Source organism: Pelmatolapia mariae, linkage group LG1 (genome assembly GCF_036321145.2).
Source record: "Pelmatolapia mariae isolate MD_Pm_ZW linkage group LG1, Pm_UMD_F_2, whole genome shotgun sequence".
In the NCBI taxonomy this organism is placed as follows: domain Eukaryota; kingdom Metazoa; phylum Chordata; class Actinopteri; order Cichliformes; family Cichlidae; genus Pelmatolapia; species Pelmatolapia mariae.
Window position 1 is genome coordinate 13,105,085 of NC_086227.1, and position 18,557 is coordinate 13,123,641.

The 18,557-nt window shown below is 40.5% G+C and overlaps 1 protein-coding gene and 1 long non-coding RNA gene across 2 annotated transcripts; one reads left to right on the top strand and one right to left on the bottom strand.

Annotated features, from left to right (window-relative positions):
• Positions 1–2,170: 2,170 nt before the first annotated feature.
• LOC134626817 (uncharacterized) lies at positions 2,171–9,865 on the bottom strand. Its single transcript, XR_010093836.1, has 4 exons — positions 9,463–9,865; positions 3,099–3,194; positions 2,632–2,716; positions 2,171–2,278 (listed from the first exon to the last, which is right to left on the bottom strand). It is a non-coding gene; the product is annotated as an uncharacterized LOC134626817 (long non-coding RNA).
• LOC134624162 (uncharacterized) lies at positions 5,292–6,766 on the top strand. The gene is made up of 5 exons (XM_065471740.1): positions 5,292–5,540; positions 5,685–5,967; positions 6,095–6,277; positions 6,365–6,448; positions 6,599–6,766. The coding sequence occupies exons 1-5, from the start codon at positions 5,449–5,451 to the stop codon at positions 6,764–6,766; spliced, it is 810 nt and encodes a 269-aa protein (XP_065327812.1). The 5' UTR covers positions 5,292–5,448.
• Positions 9,866–18,557: the final 8,692 nt, after the last annotated feature.

The window sequence follows — 18,557 nt, forward strand, 5'->3', positions numbered from 1 at the left end:
GATCCTTGTATGTTTACATGACACTATGACAAAAGTGTGACCTCAAATTGACATCTGTACACAGAGAAAGCAAAAGCCAGATGTGTTTTGTATTCATACCATCAGTGTGCAGGTGGCGCATTGTGTGCTTAGTAGATGATGGCTTGTGTGTACTGTTTGATACGAAAACACCATTTTTACGAAGTTGTGAAGAGTTAATCTAGCTGTGTTCGCTTTTGCAAGAGAACTACAATGTTTTGATAATTGGGTGACAGGTTTTCTTATTTGTGTGTAGAGTTTTGCAAAAATAGCCAATAGTTACAAAAAATGTGCTTAAGCAATCAGAAAAAACTGTAAATACTCCAGCCATTGAGTGAAGTGATTGATTGGAGTTCATCTTTTTAATACTTTGCGGGGTAATGTATAATGAATAAGCTGGATAAACCATCTTTGAGACACCCTCTGATTTTGATAATAGATTGCATCCAAAAATTGTAATATCTCTCATTAGCCAATGATTTAGTGTTTTGGACATACCATCAGTTTTATCTTTTAGCTTTTTTGACTTTTGATATCTTTTTTAAATAAACGCCTAAATATTTAACGTCACTTTTCACGGGAATCGTCCTCATGCTTTTTCCAACAATTATAAAGTGAACATTTCTTTAGATTCAGGTACAAGTCTGAAGCTTTAGAAAAAACTGAAATTCCATTCAAAGTTTTTTGGGATTGGGACTTGGTAACAGAGTGTGGTCACCCGTGGGTCTTGCCATATTTTGTTGAAGTTCCATCTCTTCTATATCTTCATCCTCACATGCATCTTGGACTGCAGCGAGGTTGTAGTTGTTGTTGGAAAGGCTGTTAGCTTAGGGCAAATGGAGGAAAATGGAGGATTTTGTGTTGGAGGCAACTGTGAGTTCACGCACTGATAATCTATTTGTAGCCTAAGATGTTTAATCTGTCCAAAAAAGTTGAAAAGCAATTTCTCAGTCTTTGTTTTCTGTTTGTGAAATGTTGTGCTCATGTGCAAGACCCTGCAGAAACACTGAAAAGCACCACAATAAACCAGCTCTGCCAACCACACACTTGTTTCAGGTCACCATGAATAGCTTACATTGTAAATCACAAAGAGCCAGTATATTATACTGTAGATTACACTCACTGTGACAGGATGGCTTGAAGGAAGTAATTACACTCTGCTTCATTTGGTTACAGCTCAGATTAAGGGACAACACATGGACAGATGGAAAAAATGTCTGAAAAATATTTACTGTTAGAAACATTTATTACAGAAGTTTCTGTTTGGCAAACCTCAAAGGTTTGCCAAACAAAGGGGGGTTAACAAAAGAGGGCTTAACAAAAGGGGGCTTAACAAAAGCTTGATTTTGTCAAACGACAGATAACTAACTATTTGGGAGCGTGCAATGGCTGCCCCTAAGCTTTCAGTAGAATATTAGCTCTGATTTCTAATTAAACTACAAACTGAGAGCATATATGATTTTATCTCGGGGGCTTGACAGTAATTTGATTTATTCAGACACTCTCAGTGTATTCAATTTCAAAGATCAGGGAGCACTTCTTTAGGGCTGGTCTGGAGACGTCAACAGACTTTAGGTGACAGGAAGTGCTGCAAGAACTGAGAAACACACTATTGATCTCTTTTTGGTGCACATGATGACAGGTGTGATTCATGTATTGTGAGTATTATGTGTTGAGGATTTCTCTTTGTGACTGAGATCCTTACCGGTGGCAAGATTTATATTGAGCATGTATCATGCATGTAGTGTCATCAGACACCAAACCACAGAGGGAGGAGGACTTTTGGAACAACTTGTCCTTTTTATATTCATAAGTTGTTTCAGCTGTTTAAGGTGTTCAGAGTTTTTGCACTTTACGATTTAAAAGAGAATTTAAAAGGACAATAACATCTTGAGAGTGATGTGGATTTTATTGAAAATATATATATTAAATAAATTGACACTGGTATCAAGCTGAGCTGTAATTTGACTATAACAAACTATTCATGCAACTTCAAAATGAGGCTCAAAAATCAGGAAAACATTTTCTTAAATGTTTGCTGCCTCAACGTCTCCCTCCCTGTGTCTCTGCTTGCCTACTCCTCTGCTTGTATCTCTGGTGAGCGGTAACAAGACACGAGGAGTGGAATCAGAGAGAGAGACAAGTCCCCACTTCAAGCATTAAGTCACATTTCAGCTCATCCGGCTGCAGGACCGATGAGCTCCTGCCACGGGGAACCGTCCGTCGTCCATCTGTCTGCTCACATGAGTCATTACTCCTCCTACAGTGTGGGTCATTATTTAATCAAACTTGTACACAATGAGAGCTCTCACAATATAAACTCATTATCAAGGTCACATTTGTTGTTTTATGGGCAGTCGTCTCTGACCTTCTAATTATTAAAGTTTGATGAATCTACAGTTTTTGACAAACTCTGTAAATAATTGTGTTAACTATCCATCATCTCAACCAGGGCCGTGCAGAGACGTTTATAGGGGCGGGTGCTCAAAGCTAAAAAGGGGCACATTGAACCAGGCTGAATAACAACAACACACATTCATCAAGAATCTAATATGGAATCGCATCATACTATATCACTGTTGTGAGGCAAAGCAAACGTAGCCTATGTTTTACCTGATGGGTACAATGTTGCTGTTGAGGGGTTGCTGCTGCTCCTGCTGCTGATAGTGCTGGAGGGCAGCGCTGTGTTGATCTGAGACTGTAGACATTAAAAAGTCCATAGGAGAGATGGTAGCTGATTAAACAAGTGTCATGAGATAATAACAAAATGCAAAGATTGGTGACAGCACTTGGAACCATAAGGCAACAAAAAACTGAGAAATAAACTAGACCCTGCCTGTGCCTCCTTCCATCCCCTCATTTCATCTATCACTCTCCACTTGCTGTCCATCTAAGAACAAGGCACAACTTGCTATTGCAATACACTATTATTTAATTATCCACACTTAACAACTCTTACACTTAATCTATAATAAAATGATGACAGAAAAATGTTATAGAAGCAAAACATTTCAGTTGTGCTTATTATTATTTTTATACTGGAATACCTCTCCAACAACTGGTACATGTGTTAATGTTACCTGTGCTCTTTGTAATCCAGCTGCTGAGGGATCCACTGCCTTTAGTAACCTCACACAGCTCCTACTGTTTCCTCCTCATGTCCTTACCAGCCATGTCTGGACAATGTTATATTATGAGTAATAATTCAAAAATCCATATACATAAAACACACACATGCACGCACACACAGTGACATTTTAGACCTTCAGAATACTGTACAGGGAGTGCAGAATTATTAGGCAAATGAGTATTTTGTTCACATCATCCTCTTCATGCATGTTGTCTTACTCCAAGCTGTATAGGCTCGAAAGCCTACTACCAATTAAGCATATTAGGTGATGTGCATCTCTGTAATGAGAAGGGGTGTGGTCTAATGACATCAACACCCTATATCAGGTGTGCATAATTATTAGGCAACTTCCTTTCCTTTGGCAAAATGGGTCAAAAGAAGGACTTGACAGGCTCAGAAAAGTCAAAAATAGTGAGCTATCTTGCAGAGGGATGCAGCAGTCTTAAAATTGCAAAGCTTCTGAAGCGTGATCATCGAACAATCAAGCGTTTCATTCAAAATAGTCAACAGGGTCGCAAGAAGCGTGTGGAAAAACCAAGGCGCAAAATAACTGCCCATGAACTGAGAAAAGTCAAGCGTGCAGCTGCCAAGATGCCACTTGCCACCAGTTTGGCCATATTTCAGAGCTGCAACATCACTGGAGTGCCCAAAAGCACAAGGTGTGCAATACTCAGAGACATGGCCAAGGTAAGAAAGGCTGAAAGACGACCACCACTGAACAAGACACACAAGCTGAAACGTCAAGACTGGGCCAAGAAATATCTCAAGACTGATTTTTCTAAGGTTTTATGGACTGATGAAATGAGAGTGAGTCTTGATGGGCCAGATGGATGGGCCCGTGGCTGGATTGGTAAAGGGCAGAGAGCTCCAGTCCGACTCAGACGCCAGCAAGGTGGAGGTGGAGTACTGGTTTGGGCTGGTATCATCAAAGATGAGCTTGTGGGGCCTTTTCGGGTTGAGGATGGAGTCAAGCTCAACTCCCAGTCCTACTGCCAGTTTCTGGAAGACACCTTCTTCAAGCAGTGGTACAGGAAGAAGTCTGCATCCTTCAAGAAAAACATGATTTTCATGCAGGACAATGCTCCATCACACGCGTCCAAGTACTCCACAGCGTGGCTGGCAAGAAAGGGTATAAAAGAAGAAAAACTAATGACATGGCCTCCTTGTTCACCTGATCTGAACCCCATTGAGAACCTGTGGTCCATCATCAAATGTGAGATTTACAAGGAGGGAAAACAGTACACCTCTCTGAACAGTGTCTGGGAGGCTGTGGTTGCTGCTGCACGCAATGTTGATGGTGAACAGATCAAAACACTGACAGAATCCATGGATGGCAGGCTTTTGAGTGTCCTTGCAAAGAAAGGTGGCTATATTGGTCGCTGATTTGTTTTTGTTTTGTTTTTGAATGTCAGAAATGTATATTTGTGAATGTGGAGATGTTATATTGGTTTCACTGGTAAAAATAAATAATTGAAATGGGTATATATTTGTTTTTTGTTAAGTTGCCTAATAATTATGCACAGTAATAGTCACCTGCACACACAGATATCCCCCTAAAATAGCTAAAACTAAAAACAAACTAAAACCTACTTCCAAAAACATTCAGCTTTGATATTAATGAGTTTTTTGGGTTCATTGAGAACATGGTTGTTGTTCAATACAGTTTTTCTCAATTGCTTAAACACTATAACCAGGCCTCTAAACTAAAATTTCAAAACCATAAACGCTATTGGTCAAAAAGCTCACCCATTTCCCTGAACTATAAACACTATTCCCTGCTTTGACACATGACTCAAATTTGGTGAACTGGTACTGCAAAACTCTACACACAAATCCCTACATTTTACAGTGCTTACACCATGTAGTCATGTAGAAAGCACTAGCATGCAATAATGTTAACTTAAGTCAGCATAGCTTGAGCCCAATTAGCACACAATTAACCAGGTGGAAACACTAGGAGTCAAAATTTAGCACACACCAATCAGAACCTGCGATGGATAGATAAAAGGGCCAAAGTCAGCTCATTCAGGTTTGAAACAATGGATCCAAAGAGATGCAAAGGAAGAGGACGTGGTGGAGAAAGAGGACGTGGTGGAGGAGGACGTGGTGGAGAAAGAGGACGTGGTGAAAGAGGAGGACGTGGTGGAGAAAGAGGACGTGGTGGAAGAGGAGGAGGAGGTGGTGAAGGAGGTGGAGGTGGAGAACGACGGCGACAAGGAAGGGGAAGAGCAAGGGCACGAAGACAGTCAGTCTCGGATGAAATTCGAGCCACTTTAGTTGACCATGTCCTTGTCCATGGGATGACTATGAGGGAGGCTGGGCAACGAGTACAACCAAATTTGAGTCGCTTCACTGTTGCCTCCATCATCAGAACCTTCAGGGAGGAAAACAGGTAGGTGTACTTGCAGTAAGACTGCTTTGTACAGTAACGTTTAAGTTACTGAATTTATGTGTCTTGAGTTTCAGTATGTTTCCATTATTTTCCTGTAAAATGAATGTGTGACAGTTACAGTAATGAGTGCTTCTATTTTTGTAGGACACAGAGACGACCACCTGGTGGAGGCAGGTTAAGGCTTTTGTCGGAGGAGCAAGAGAGGGAACTTGTAAACATGGTAATTGCAAATAATGTAATCCGCCTGCAAGAGATTCAAAGGAGAGTGATTGAGGATGATCATCTTTTTCGAGGCATAAATGCCATCAGCCTCTCCACAATTGACCGCATCCTCCGAAAGAATCAATTCCGGATGAAACAGGCATACCGAGTCCCTTTCGAACGAAACTCTGACAGAGTGAAAAACCAACGTGTGGAATATGTTCAGGTATGAGTTTTGATACTGTATAAGGTATTGTGTACCATCACAGCATGGCAGTTTATGCTGCCATCTCAGCACTCTTGAACTTTGGTTCAGGGTACCGATTGACTCTACTGTGTTATGTGTTTTGCAGAGAATCTTTGAGATTGAAGGACGGCCTGTTCCCCATGAAATGATCTTTGTGGATGAGGCAGGTTTTAACCTGACCAAAAGAAGGAAAAGGGGGAGGAACATAATTGGCCATCGGGCTATTGTAAATGTCCCTTGTCAGCGTGGGGGGAATGTCACTATGTGCGCAGCCATCAGCCAACGAGGGGTACTCCACCGCCATGCCGTACTAGGACCCTATAACACTATGCTTCTCCTTGCTTTTCTTGATGGTTTAAGACAACATATGTTCCAGCTGGACTACAGGGAACCAGCACAGCCAGAGCAGCCTCACTACGTTGTTGTGTGGGATAACGTCAGCTTCCATCGCGCTGCTCTGGTTCGTGACTGGTTTACCAATAACCCAAGGTTTTCTAATATCTTTCTGCCTGCATACTCCCCCTTTCTAAACCCGATAGAGGAGTTATTTTCGGCATGGTGGTGGAAAGTGTATGACCGAGAACCTTATGTCCGTGTTCACCTCCTTCAGGCCATGGAAGAGGCCTGCCTAGACATATCAGTAGATGCATGCCAGGGGTGGATCAGGCATGCAAGAGGATTTTACCCCCGCTGCCTGGCTGGGGCCAATATAGCCTGTGATGTGGATGAGATTCTCTGGCCTGACCCAGACCAAAGACAAGATGCTGTGGTGGGATAATGTTTCTGGTGTGTGTTGTACTGTATAGTACATGAATGACAATGTGCCACTGTACATACATTGGTTGCGTCTTTTGTGTTTATCATGTGACAAGGGTTTTGAAGGGGAGAACCATAAGCAACCTAATTGTTTTGGAACTATTGTTTTGAATTAATTGTACCAGTGTGCAAAACTCTGTTGTAGTGTGTGTGTTTTTGAGGGCTTGTGTTTGATGTCTGAGGGCAAAGTTCGGTTTTTCAGCAGGAGTGAATAGTTTTGGGTGTAGAGCTTCATTTTGACCTGGAAATAGGATGTTTGGGGAATTGAGTGAGATGTTATGGATTTGTGTTTACTGTTGTGCAGATATGAGGCGTAGTTTCAAGAAATGTGTTTTAGCAATCGAGAAAAACTGTAATTGCAAAATCATACTTGCTACTCTTACACAACAAAACATTTAGTCACGACTGAGTCTTTTTTTTTTAACCATTAGTGCTTTTACTTCAGTAAAGTGTGTGGACATCTCCGTCACCACCTACAGCACAAACACTGTTTTTTACAAGTTGGACTGTTAGAAAATACTAGAGTCTTCCTGTGGTGTCAGGACAAACATGAAGAGCTGTGAACATTCAGAGTGAGGAGGTTCGGTTGGTGTGAAAACAACAAGCATTCTCAGTGAATTTGAGTGCAAAACTGTAAACTTGGTACGTAATGACGATTAGCCCTCAGTTTGAGTCATGAGACACAGCCATGACCTCACAGTGTATTTACAATCTTGAGTTAAAATCAACAAATAACAGACGCCACAAACTCAGAACGCTTTAACACGTGCGCTTTTCTTCACGCTGATGGAAACATGTAGGTCTCTGTTTCAGCCCTGGTGGACCAGGACGCTGCAGAAACGCCTGGATTTAAACTGGAATTCTGATACGCTCTGGCTGTCTTTAAAAAAATAAGAGTGACAGCAGTACAGCGATACTTTTTAATGACTGCTCCTTATTTCACTTAAAAGTTTTAGAAACATCTAGTTTTGCGTAATTACCCTAAAAGCTTTTTTCCTGTGGAGTATTCACTACACACTGTGTCAAAATCGCAGGTTATTTCTGATTAAAAATCAATTTAAAAAAAAGAAGCTGCCCAAAGTGAAAACACACCAACTACACTCTGCAATAAATATACTGTATGCTTAACAGCTACCTGATCTAAATAATTACAATGATTACAATTTAATATACTAACCTTTTCTGTAAAAATACCTTAGATTTGAGCTTTAATTGACATATCATGTGTTTCTAACTTCTTTTAATCTAAGCTCAACTCCTCATATCCAAAATACCAAAAATTCCAGTTTGGGCCTTTCTCCGATCAAACTCTCTGAGGTGTAAATACACAGCTGGCTTCATGAGAGAGAACTGAAAAAAAGAATTTGTGTTGGAAATGAGCTCTAAATGAAAGCAGAGCAGTTGAGCTTTCTTTCATGCTGAGAAACTAAATACATTCAAAAGTGACGTGGATGTGTTTTTTTTTTTTGTAGATATATGTATAGAAAATCTAAGAAAGAGTCATTTTTATTGTTCATTCTCATACAAAAAACAACACCAGAGAAACACAGTTCAGTCAATTTCATCTGAAAGTGTTTAGAAACAGAAATCTGAACTGTTCCTGCAGATCCAATCGTTACTGTCATAGGGAAAGCCAACAACAAAAAAAGAAAATTAAAGAAAGGTGATGGTTAATAACTTTTGCATAAATGGGCTTTAGTCTGAAATTTAAGGATAGTATTTTTCTTTCTCTCTCGACAGCAGCGATTCGCTCTGACAGGATGCTGGAGCAAAAAAACACTGTTCCTGTTGTCTCGATAGTTTATCATAAATAATCCCGTGTAATTTGACATCAAGTGAAGATGTGGGAAAGGCTATACCACACCATCACAAGTCATAATAAATGTTTATTCGTTTATTTTCTCTCTTTCTTTTTTTTTTTCTTTTTTCTCGTTGCTTGTTTGGTAAATAATAAGGGGGAAAAATGTTCCAACATGAGAAGTTCTGTTTTGTATTCATTGTAAACAGTTTGTGTTTTCCGTCTTCTTTTTTTTCTTTGTAAACTATATCCACAAATACTCAATAAAAATATTTTGAATTAAAAAAAGAGCGTTGGAGCATTTTAGCGCTTAAAGCTGCAGCTTCTGACCACTTGGGGGCGCATTAACAACTGCGAGCTGTGTCTGTCCTCTGCTACAGTTGCTTTTAAGAGCTTTTTGTCTCCATCAGGAAGCCAAAGCAGCAAGGTCGTGAATGCAGATAAACGCTGATGTAAGGGCACATCTTACATCAAACATCTTCCAAAGGACTCTGCAGTCTAGCTGATAACTGCTGCTCAATGATCAGACACACTCGTGTAACACTGTTCCTTTCTCATATGAGGAGTGACACCCTCCTGGCTGAAGCGCTAATTCACCCAGTAACTGAGAGAAGTTATCTAAGATCCCAGAGAGAAGGGAATTAAATTAATTTTAAGTTAATTAGATTTGTTTCGTGTCACTTCTTCACTTTATTTGTTATTTCTCTGTCAACTAAGGAGACAACGCAGCGAGCGGTGTTTGCTTGTGGCAACACGGTTCTCTCTCTGTATTATTAATTAAAATGATACATGATTTCCTCCTGATATTTGCACGTAAGGAAACTTGTTATTTAGGGATTCTAGGTGGAGCCCATCTCTACCTAAGCCGGGCGGAGAAACAGCGCATGTACTCTGTCATCCAGTGGTCGTCCACCACCATCAGCTGCGAGCGTCTTATCTTCTCCAGGTCAGCCGATCGAGCCCGCCGGCGGTCCAGCCTGGAGCTCCGCTTGTCAGACTCCCTGCGGGTCTGAACGCAGGCATCAGAAGTGTGACTCTGTGAGGAGAAACCAGAGAGAGGAGTCATTTCCGAAAGCTACACCGGCGTTTTATTATTCATGTTTGCCACGTGTTCGGTAACACAGTTTCACTTCTCTTCTGTCCTGTGAATGAGGTCGAGCTGCTCTGCAGGACCCCTGCACTACCAAGGACGGGCCTGAAGAAAAAGGCTGGTAATGTGCTACGTGTTTTTTTCTAGTTAGCAAGTCTGTCTCTTGAAATATAATGGTGTTTAAAATCTTAATGTATAACTTAAAAACAGTCAAATTATTGATTGTAATTAAACACACACACACACACACACACTTACATACATATAGAAGTTCACACACAATGCCTTGTCTTAGAAACTATGTGGGCATTACTTTTTGTGTGAACTGTCTCTCAATAAAAGGCAGCGAGAGGAGGCCGGATTTGGGGTCTCTTTCGTGCTGGACACAGATGAGGCCTCCCTTGCGCAAGTAATCAATCGAACGCTGTAGCCTTGTTTTTCTTTCATGGGAATAAGTCCTGGATACAGCGGGGTCTGAGTTTAGACCCAACATTATATTTTTACACCAAATGAACAATGAACAGAATAAATTATGTAACAGTTTCAGAATTTTCATCATAGAATTACGTTAAAGGAAAAAACAATTACTTGAATGAAGTTTTCAGCCAGCTGTTAGGGTTAGCTAATGTAGGGATGTTTAGCTTATTTTAGAAGTTTAGGAATGTGTTAGTTAGAATGTAGAATTATTGTAAAGACACTGACACTGCCCTCAATGTAATAAAGGCCTGATTGTGTCATGAACTTAGAAGTAGATTTTAGGAGGCCCTCCCCCACTTGAGTTGTGAAACTAAGACAAAAGGAGTAAAGTGGAAATTCCTCAGGGTATACTTAGGTGGGGGTGTCAACATTTGTGACCTGATAACGGTGGTCTGGAACGGAGATGGGTTTTTATGACCTCCGGGAAGTCACTACATTGAGACACACACCTACAGTGCTTTAATTTACGCACCCACACCCACATGCACACTCACTCACGTGCACACACATACACACAGGTAGGCGCACATAGTCACTCACGAACACTCACGTAGCTACGTGGGAGCACGCACATGTAGGCATTCACGTGCTCGCACACACACAAACATGTAAACATGGTGATTAGTTTTATGGCACCTCGTAGAAGGGTTAGAAGGGGGGTCACTTATACAAAACTGCATGTAACAGACAAAGGAGTTGAGATCTGCAGAGGAAATCCGGGGTTCTGTACATCTCCCTTCTAGAAGGTATAATCAATAAGTGTGTATTAATAAAAATATTGTTAATTGACTACTGAGTCCCGGTGTTCTTTCTGGAGGCCTGACGAATACACGAACCGGGGTGAAATTGCTTTTTGCAACACTAACCATAGCCGCCACTGCCAGTACTGATGATCAGAGCGCACAAATGCAACACTTTTTTTCATACTTGACAACACAATAAAACACAAGAAAATCAGAATGTATTTGTGATTTGGATTTTTATTTGATGCTGAATAATATTTTCTTCATGTCAGGTTTTGATTCATTTGAATGAAGTATACTTTAGTCGTTTAGTTTTACTTTGATGCTATAATAGATGTTTTTAAAATTCAGTTAAATTCAAGATTATATAGCATCACGGCAAAACAACAGTCTCCTCATGGTGCTTTATACTGTAGGGTGAAAACCCTACAGCGGGGTGGCCAACTCCAGGCCTCGAGAGCTGATGTCCTGCAGGTTTTAGATAACACCCTCGGTCAACACACCTGAATCAAATGATCACTTCATTACCAGGCCTCTGAAGAACTTCAAGAAATGTTGAGGAGGTAATGTAGCCATTTAGATCAGCTGTGATGGATCAAGGACACATCTAAAACCTGCAGGACATGGGCTCTTGAGGCCTGGAGTTGGCCACCCCGTCCTACCAAGAAAAAACCCAACAATCAAAAGATCCCCTTTGAGCAAGCATTTGGCGACAGTGGGGAGGAAAAACTCCCTTTAATAGGAAGAAACCTCCAGCAGAACCCGGCTCAAGAAGGGGCGGCCATCTGCTGCGGCCGGTTGGGGGTGTGAAAAGAAAATATAGGGAGACAAGATGAAGTATACTTCTGATGGCCAAATGCTTCAAGATCTCTAAAGAAGCATGCTAGTGGGGAAAAAAGTCAAGATGGTCATTTAGTCATCACTGCTGCCCTTAAAGCAGCAGCTGAACGGCTTCATTAAAGCTTTTCCCACTGCTCGAAAGAACCTAGCAATTTTAGACTTTATTGGGGGATTGAGTACAACCTCAATAATGATTTCCAGATGAGCCAGAAAAAGTTGAGCAAATGTTGAATCATCTGGTGTAAGAACAGAATGTACGAATTGATCTAAAGAGCCAAGCTCCTTTCTAAGGGCTTTAGTCATTTTCTTTACAATCTGAAGTTTGTTATTTTCAAGAGCACTCAGATATTCTGAGCTTCTGACGTTATCTAAAACCAGATGTGTAAGACGCCTGGTGATGGCCTTTCTTTTTTCTGTATTCACTGTCTTTCTTGTGTCAAAACTGCATTTCTCGAGGAGACTCGGTAACAGAACGGCGCTGAAGTCTTTGGCAATTTTCTCAGCAGCAAAAGGTGATATAAAAAATTCTGAAGGTTCCTCCTGTAAGTTTTTAGAGATTGATGGCTGACTTTGACCTTCTGTAGGCCCAGTGTCAGCGACTGGCTCAGGCTCAGGGCTTTTTTCTGGAGGTAGGTCCTGCTCTAGTACACTCACACAGGAGATGGGTTGATTTTTGTGAGGAGAAACTGGACTTGACTCTGGTTCAGACAGTCTGTCGCATTCTCTTTGCTCTGTTGGGGTTAGTGCTCGTAAAATCACATCCTGGATGTCTTCCACGGCACCAGAAACTTTGTCACTTTGGACAGTTTCATCCAAAGCATCATTCTCTAACCACAGAAGAATGTTTTGCAAAAACTTTTGCACTGAGTCTTCTACAGTTACATAGAGGACTTCGGGCGAAAAAGGTAACTCACCTGTTGGCTCTGGAGACCTAGAAATCACAGAGTCTGAAAGACTTCTTCCCAGTAGCATCACAGGGAGTGAATATCTTTGAGTTGACTGGAGATGGTCATAAATTTTATCTGTCAACTCCCTGCAAAACGTCTCAACTTCAACAAATGCATTTACGTTTTCCATGGGTTTCTGGATAAGGTTAAGGTGTTTTGTCTGTTTTAATTTATTAAACAGTTGATCAAGATAAGGGTTGAAACTGGTAAAATCAACTGAGGAAGAACTTTTAAACCTGGTATGCATAGTTGGTGTGTTTACATACCTACAGAAAGAACTGTAGCTGTCCATAGAATCTGCTCTCTGATTATCAGGTGACTTGACCGGATCTTGGAGACAGATGAAGAACCTTTTGTTTTTCTTCACCAGGTGTTTTATCTCTCTTATCACTTTATAAAACTGCTTTTTGGCAAAGCTGCAGAAGTGGTCTTTGTGCAGCTTTTGTTCATTGGTTTTTAGGGGTGGGATGCATGAGGCAAAAAAGTTTTTCACCTTTTGGATAATTAGCTGCACATTAAAAGGTTTGCAAGAGCCACATTTGTTACTAGATGTGACATCTTCACCATCAGAAGACTGCAGATTATCAATTACTGTGTTGACAATATCAGCTGCAGCTATTTCTTCTGGCGTGCTGGGAGGCTGCAGACTTTCAGCAGCCACAGCATCTGTGCACTGCTCTATTCCTGTGGCATCTTCAGCTAAATAATTCAGATTGTCAAGTATTTTATTGACAGCATCAGCTGCGATCACTTTGGTTAGACTTTCCATTTTGTCCTCAGTGATTGCTGCATCTGTGCTCCATTTGGTGAGAGCAATGCTGACCTCATCACGTGTCACCCTCTCACGGATCTTTGATTTAGTACTCTCTGCACTTGAATCAGAGGGACTAGGGGAACTCGAACTGGCCCCCTTTCGCATGCACAGGCAGCTTAGCTTACCTGCACATTTCTTCAGATACGAGGCTGCATGAGAGACCATGCGTCGAAGGTTTTTTATGCATGTAATTTTTCCGCTGACATAAACAGCGGGATCTGACCGTAAATCCGGGTTGTTTAAAAGTAGAGTCACAGCCGAGTTGACCTTTTCTGAAATCTCCATTTCAATCAGTTTTGTCAGCGTCTTAATGGACTCATACTTGTCATGGGGGATGTTAAGAGAGATGGCAATGCTCATTGAGAGAGAGTCTCCCAGCGACGGAGCTATTTTTACCACAGGTATGCTAATATCTGTTTGGGACACATGTGTCATAAACTTCTGAACTACGGGAAGTGCCGAGTTCAGGATGCCAGTAGAAACTGTCTGAATTATTTCAGTTATCATGTCAGCCAGTGCTGCTTGGAGATCAGAGTCCCAGACTCCATGTTCAATCGTCCCCCATTGTACTCGGGAGAACCGATTGAAACACTCACTGACAGCAGGTAAGATATTCTCTGGAGTAATGAGGACAGAGACTGCAGTCTGAAATTCAGCCATTGTGGACTCTCTGTATTTTTCCTCAATGTCTTTGAGTTTGCACTGCATGTCTCTTTGCTTTATGTCTTGTTCTTCCTTCTGTTGAAGGATTTCTCTATTTTTTTCCAGCGCTTTGTAGAGGTTTTCTTGGAGCTCCTCATTAATTTTGTGTTCGTGTTTGAGCTCTTCTTGTAACTTGTCTATATTAGCACTATCTGCTTTTAACACTTGGGGCAGTAGTTGTATAAGACGTACATGTTTCCTGTACTGTTTTTTCAGGGAACAAAGCTCATCTCGGGCTTTACCATACCTGATTCCCCAGCCTTCATTAATGACCTCTATGTCAGGCTGGCTTTTAATTTGTGCTTCCATTTCTATGCACTTCTCCTGAAGTCCAAGCATCTCTTCTTCAGCTCGTTTAAGTTTGTTTTGTAGATCGTAATTTTCCTTCCTCCTTGTCTCTAATGCCCTTCGGATGTTTAAGATTCTTTTTCTTTTATTCTGTATTCTTTTTGGGCGTTTTACAACTTTTTTTATTTGATTGACAGAGCGAAGAGAGGACAGGGATGTGTTTTGTCGTTTTTGGTGTTTTTGTGGACTCATGGCTGTATACACTACAGTGACTTTGAAAAGGTTTTCAGATGTTTCTCTGGTGAATGTTTGAATGCTGTGAAAACACTGACTAAAAATTGCTGCTTCTCAGTCCTATTTAAGGAAAAACTTCAAAGGATTTAAGATTCTAAATTTGACTTTATGACATCATCACTCTAAACCAAGGAGTGATGATGTCATAAAGAAAAGGTCACATGACATTTTGGCTGGGCGGTGCCTAAAGGCCGTCCGCTGTAGGTGTTTAAACCAACAGTCATTGGTTTAAACCTTTCCAAAAGGTTGATTCTGTTTTCAGTGAGAGAAACGTTTAGTCACTCATCCAAGGGACTTCAGTCTCAGCTGACTGCAGGTTTTCCCCAACCTTATAAACAGTACACTTGCACAATAACTGAAGCCAGCCCAGTGAATGAACAGTGAGGTCAGTTCCTTGATTATTAGTATGCAAAGCAAGACATGTTTGAACATTAAATGTCCTCGTGTTCGGAGCAGCCTAATGGATGCGCTAAAGGGTTAAGAACATACAGGTAAGCGTTTTTTGGGGTATGAAATGTAGCATATGTGTATATTATGCACCATGGACTTTTAGCTAGTCTTAGCATTTGATAGCGCTGCTATCAAGATGGCGTCAGGTAGCTAACCTAGGGCAAGGCCCGCGATACCGGGCGGGGGCAACTGCGCATGGTTTTACCGGCTGTAATGCCAGGTCTGCTGTGTAAATATAGACAGGCATGTGTGGTGCACTCAGACTTCTCAATCTCAGCTAAAAGCTCATAAAAAGATTTCTACAACCACCAAACACAAGTCAGAGTTTTAATTGGACAACGCGGTGAGTGTCAAATGTATTTCTCGCTTTGCAACTCGTGATTGGTGGGACTGACGTAACGTAACCTTGAATATACTGTGTAAATCAGCGGTCCCCAACCGGTCCGGCCCGTGCGTCGTTTGGTACCGCACCACGAGAGTTGAGGCTCAGCGTAAAATTTATGGTTTTCAGGGTTTCTTTTTGCTTTTGTCGTTAACTCGGTTTCCCTGGGTCTTTTTCCGTGTAGTAGTTGTGTGTCTTATTTTTAAAGAAATATTTACGCGTTACCATAGCGACCAGAGAGCATAAAGGGGCAGAGAGGAGGACGTTAGTCTCAATGTTGTTGGAGGACACTGCTAATAAAGTTATACACAGTGAATTCGCGTTTGTCATATTTACAAAATACCACAGGTTTTGTCTTGGTCGCATCATTTTATTTCATCATTTTTATTTTATTTATTTATTTGCCAAGGAGTTGCCATTTGGTGTTTAGACTAATGAACAATGCACCACGTAGGACAAAACAGTATGCTGTCCTTTTGGTATAGTGTGTACAGTTATCAGTAAATATAATAATAATTATAATTATAATGTTACTACTACTACTACTACTACTACTACTAATAATAATAATAATAATAATAATAATAATAATGATACAATTTAAATTGCCCAAATTAAAAGTTTAAACCCAACCTATACTGCACATGTTCTCTTTAAATGGCTAAACTTAAATAGTTGCCGAATATGTCAGGTGAACAGGTGCTTAATATTTATTCATCAAATTTGGCACAAAGAGGATATTTACAAACATATTTGCAAATGCAAATATTGAAAAATGTTCTATATGCTTTTCAAGGTTCCTTTGTTTTGCTTTCTTAATTGTCTTCAGGGGTTCCTTGTTCAAAACCTGTTTCCCATTTCCTGCTTAGTCCAAGTGTGTCAGTTTGTATTAATAGTCTGTGGTCCTGCCCTCTTCTTGTGTTCTCCCTGCCTTTCAAGATATTTAGTTGCCTTTCATCATGGATATTTATTTCGCTTAGCTTCTAAAATCGAGGATTTTGTATTTTAGACCCAATGCCTGAAATACATGTAGTTTTATGTTATTCCTTCTGGTTTGTGAGCCCTGTATTATTTTCCTCCTCTCACAATATTGATAGTTTGGCTGGCAGTAATAGGTATGTATGTTTTAAAGGATAGGGAAACAAAGCTTACAAACTGTAGCTTGTTTCTGAAAGATAATAATAGTTAACTTTCAGGAACAGTTTAGCTTTTGCAGGACATTTGTTGTTTGAACAGTTTCTTACTGATGTTATTCACATTGTAATTTCAGTGTCTATGAGATTTCTCACTGAAATGATATTTACTATTAAAGTCTTTTGAATGGAATAATTTCTGAATCTTGTTTACTAGTGCACGTTCAATTTAAACTAACTATTAAAACAATATTTTATTACAATGAGGAAAGTGATAGCATTGTCATCTGGAGCAGCATGTTGGTGCAGTTCGTGGATATCCTATATCGAGATATCAAACTGCATCAGAAATGATCATATTATCAGTTTTTAAAAATATTTATCCAACTCTTTTCTCTCTATTTTAATCAGTCTGCTAAATAAAAATCAGAAAACACCCATTCTGTCGCTGTTATATACTATTTTCTTTGTTAACATTAGGGTGAAAAGGCAGTAAACAGCCAAGCTGCTGTCTCACTGTGAATTTTGTGTACCTGCTAAGTAGGCTGTGTTTGATGGGTGAGGTGCTATGGCACAGGCACCATGAAATAACTACTGAAATAGTGAAACAATTTAATAGGTATGGTTTTTTTTGTTTTTGTTTTTTTTAAAATTGACTAAATAATATTCTACTATTAACTGTAAATGATGAAACTAACTATAAAGAATACATTAGTTAATGAGACCTTTCATTCATTATTTAAATATTTAATTATTTATGCATATTGACCCTCTACATTAAATATATTCATGTTTTCATCTGTAAATTCCACGAGCTAAAAACCTTTAGTTAAAAAGTTCTTTTTAACTAAAGAACTTTATTTATTTTTATTAATGTTACGGGGCATCAGAGACTGTAAATGTGAAAAGGCCAAAGTGTTCTCTACTGTTGAGGCTTTTGAATTTTGATTGTCTTCATTTTCTTCAGAGGTCAGCAGCGGATAGTGAGGACAGCAGAGAGGATCATTGGAGGCCCTCTCCCGCCCATCTCCCAACTCTACGACAAACACATCATCCGACGTGTGAAGGACACTTTCCACCCCTCACATGCACTCTGGATGGCGATTGATGGGGAACAGAGACTCTTCCCATGAACGGAAACAACACGAACAGTGAGTACAGAAGGCCTTAGAGAGCGGCTATGTGCCCGTGCGTTAAAGCAGGTACGTAAGTGCGCAAGCTGTGCGTGTAGACACAAGCTGCCTGGTTTCTCCGCCAGTGTTTTTGTTTTGTTATTAATCTTTTTGATTTATTTAAGGAGGGTTAAGTCGGTTTATCCACCGAAGGAGGTTTAAAGAGGTTTCTCCACCGAATAGAAGGAGGGTAAGGACGGTTTCTCCACCGAAAGGAGGATAGAGCTCTATAAAGATAAAAAAAAAAAAAGGTTCTCCGCAGTTAAGGGCGTTGAGTGTATGGTTTCTCCACCAATGGTAAGGAGGAAAGAGCTCGCCGCAGTAAGGGGGATTATGGGCCTAAAAAGAGTGTGAATGAGCATATATGTGTGTGAGTGCCAGTAAGTGAACGCAGCAGCACAGAAGGAAACCTAAGCGGTGTTAATGGAATTCTGTGACCTGTTGTGTACACGTAGCCTGGGTTTTGGTGTAAGTCGCGTTGCCTGCTGCAAACATAAAAGAAGTCTGCCTTGAAAGAGGATGAAATACACTGCAAAGTTTTTATTGGGCAGCACGTGGTGTGTGGATCGTTGAAGAATGAAGTGAAATTGTGCTCTAAGCAGAAGTGAGTGTGAGTGTGTCTG

Bases quoted from the DNA above. Each gene is read 5' to 3' on its own strand.
- LOC134624162 (XM_065471740.1), top strand. From the start codon at position 5,449: ATGACTATGAGGGAGGCTGGGCAACGAGTACAACCAAATTTGAGTCGC. The intron at 6,278-6,364 runs GTACTCCACCGC...CATATGTTCCAG, and splicing joins CAGCCATCAGCCAACGAGGG to CTGGACTACAGGGAACCAGC. The intron at 6,449-6,598 runs GTTCGTGACTGG...CACCTCCTTCAG, and splicing joins GCTTCCATCGCGCTGCTCTG to GCCATGGAAGAGGCCTGCCT.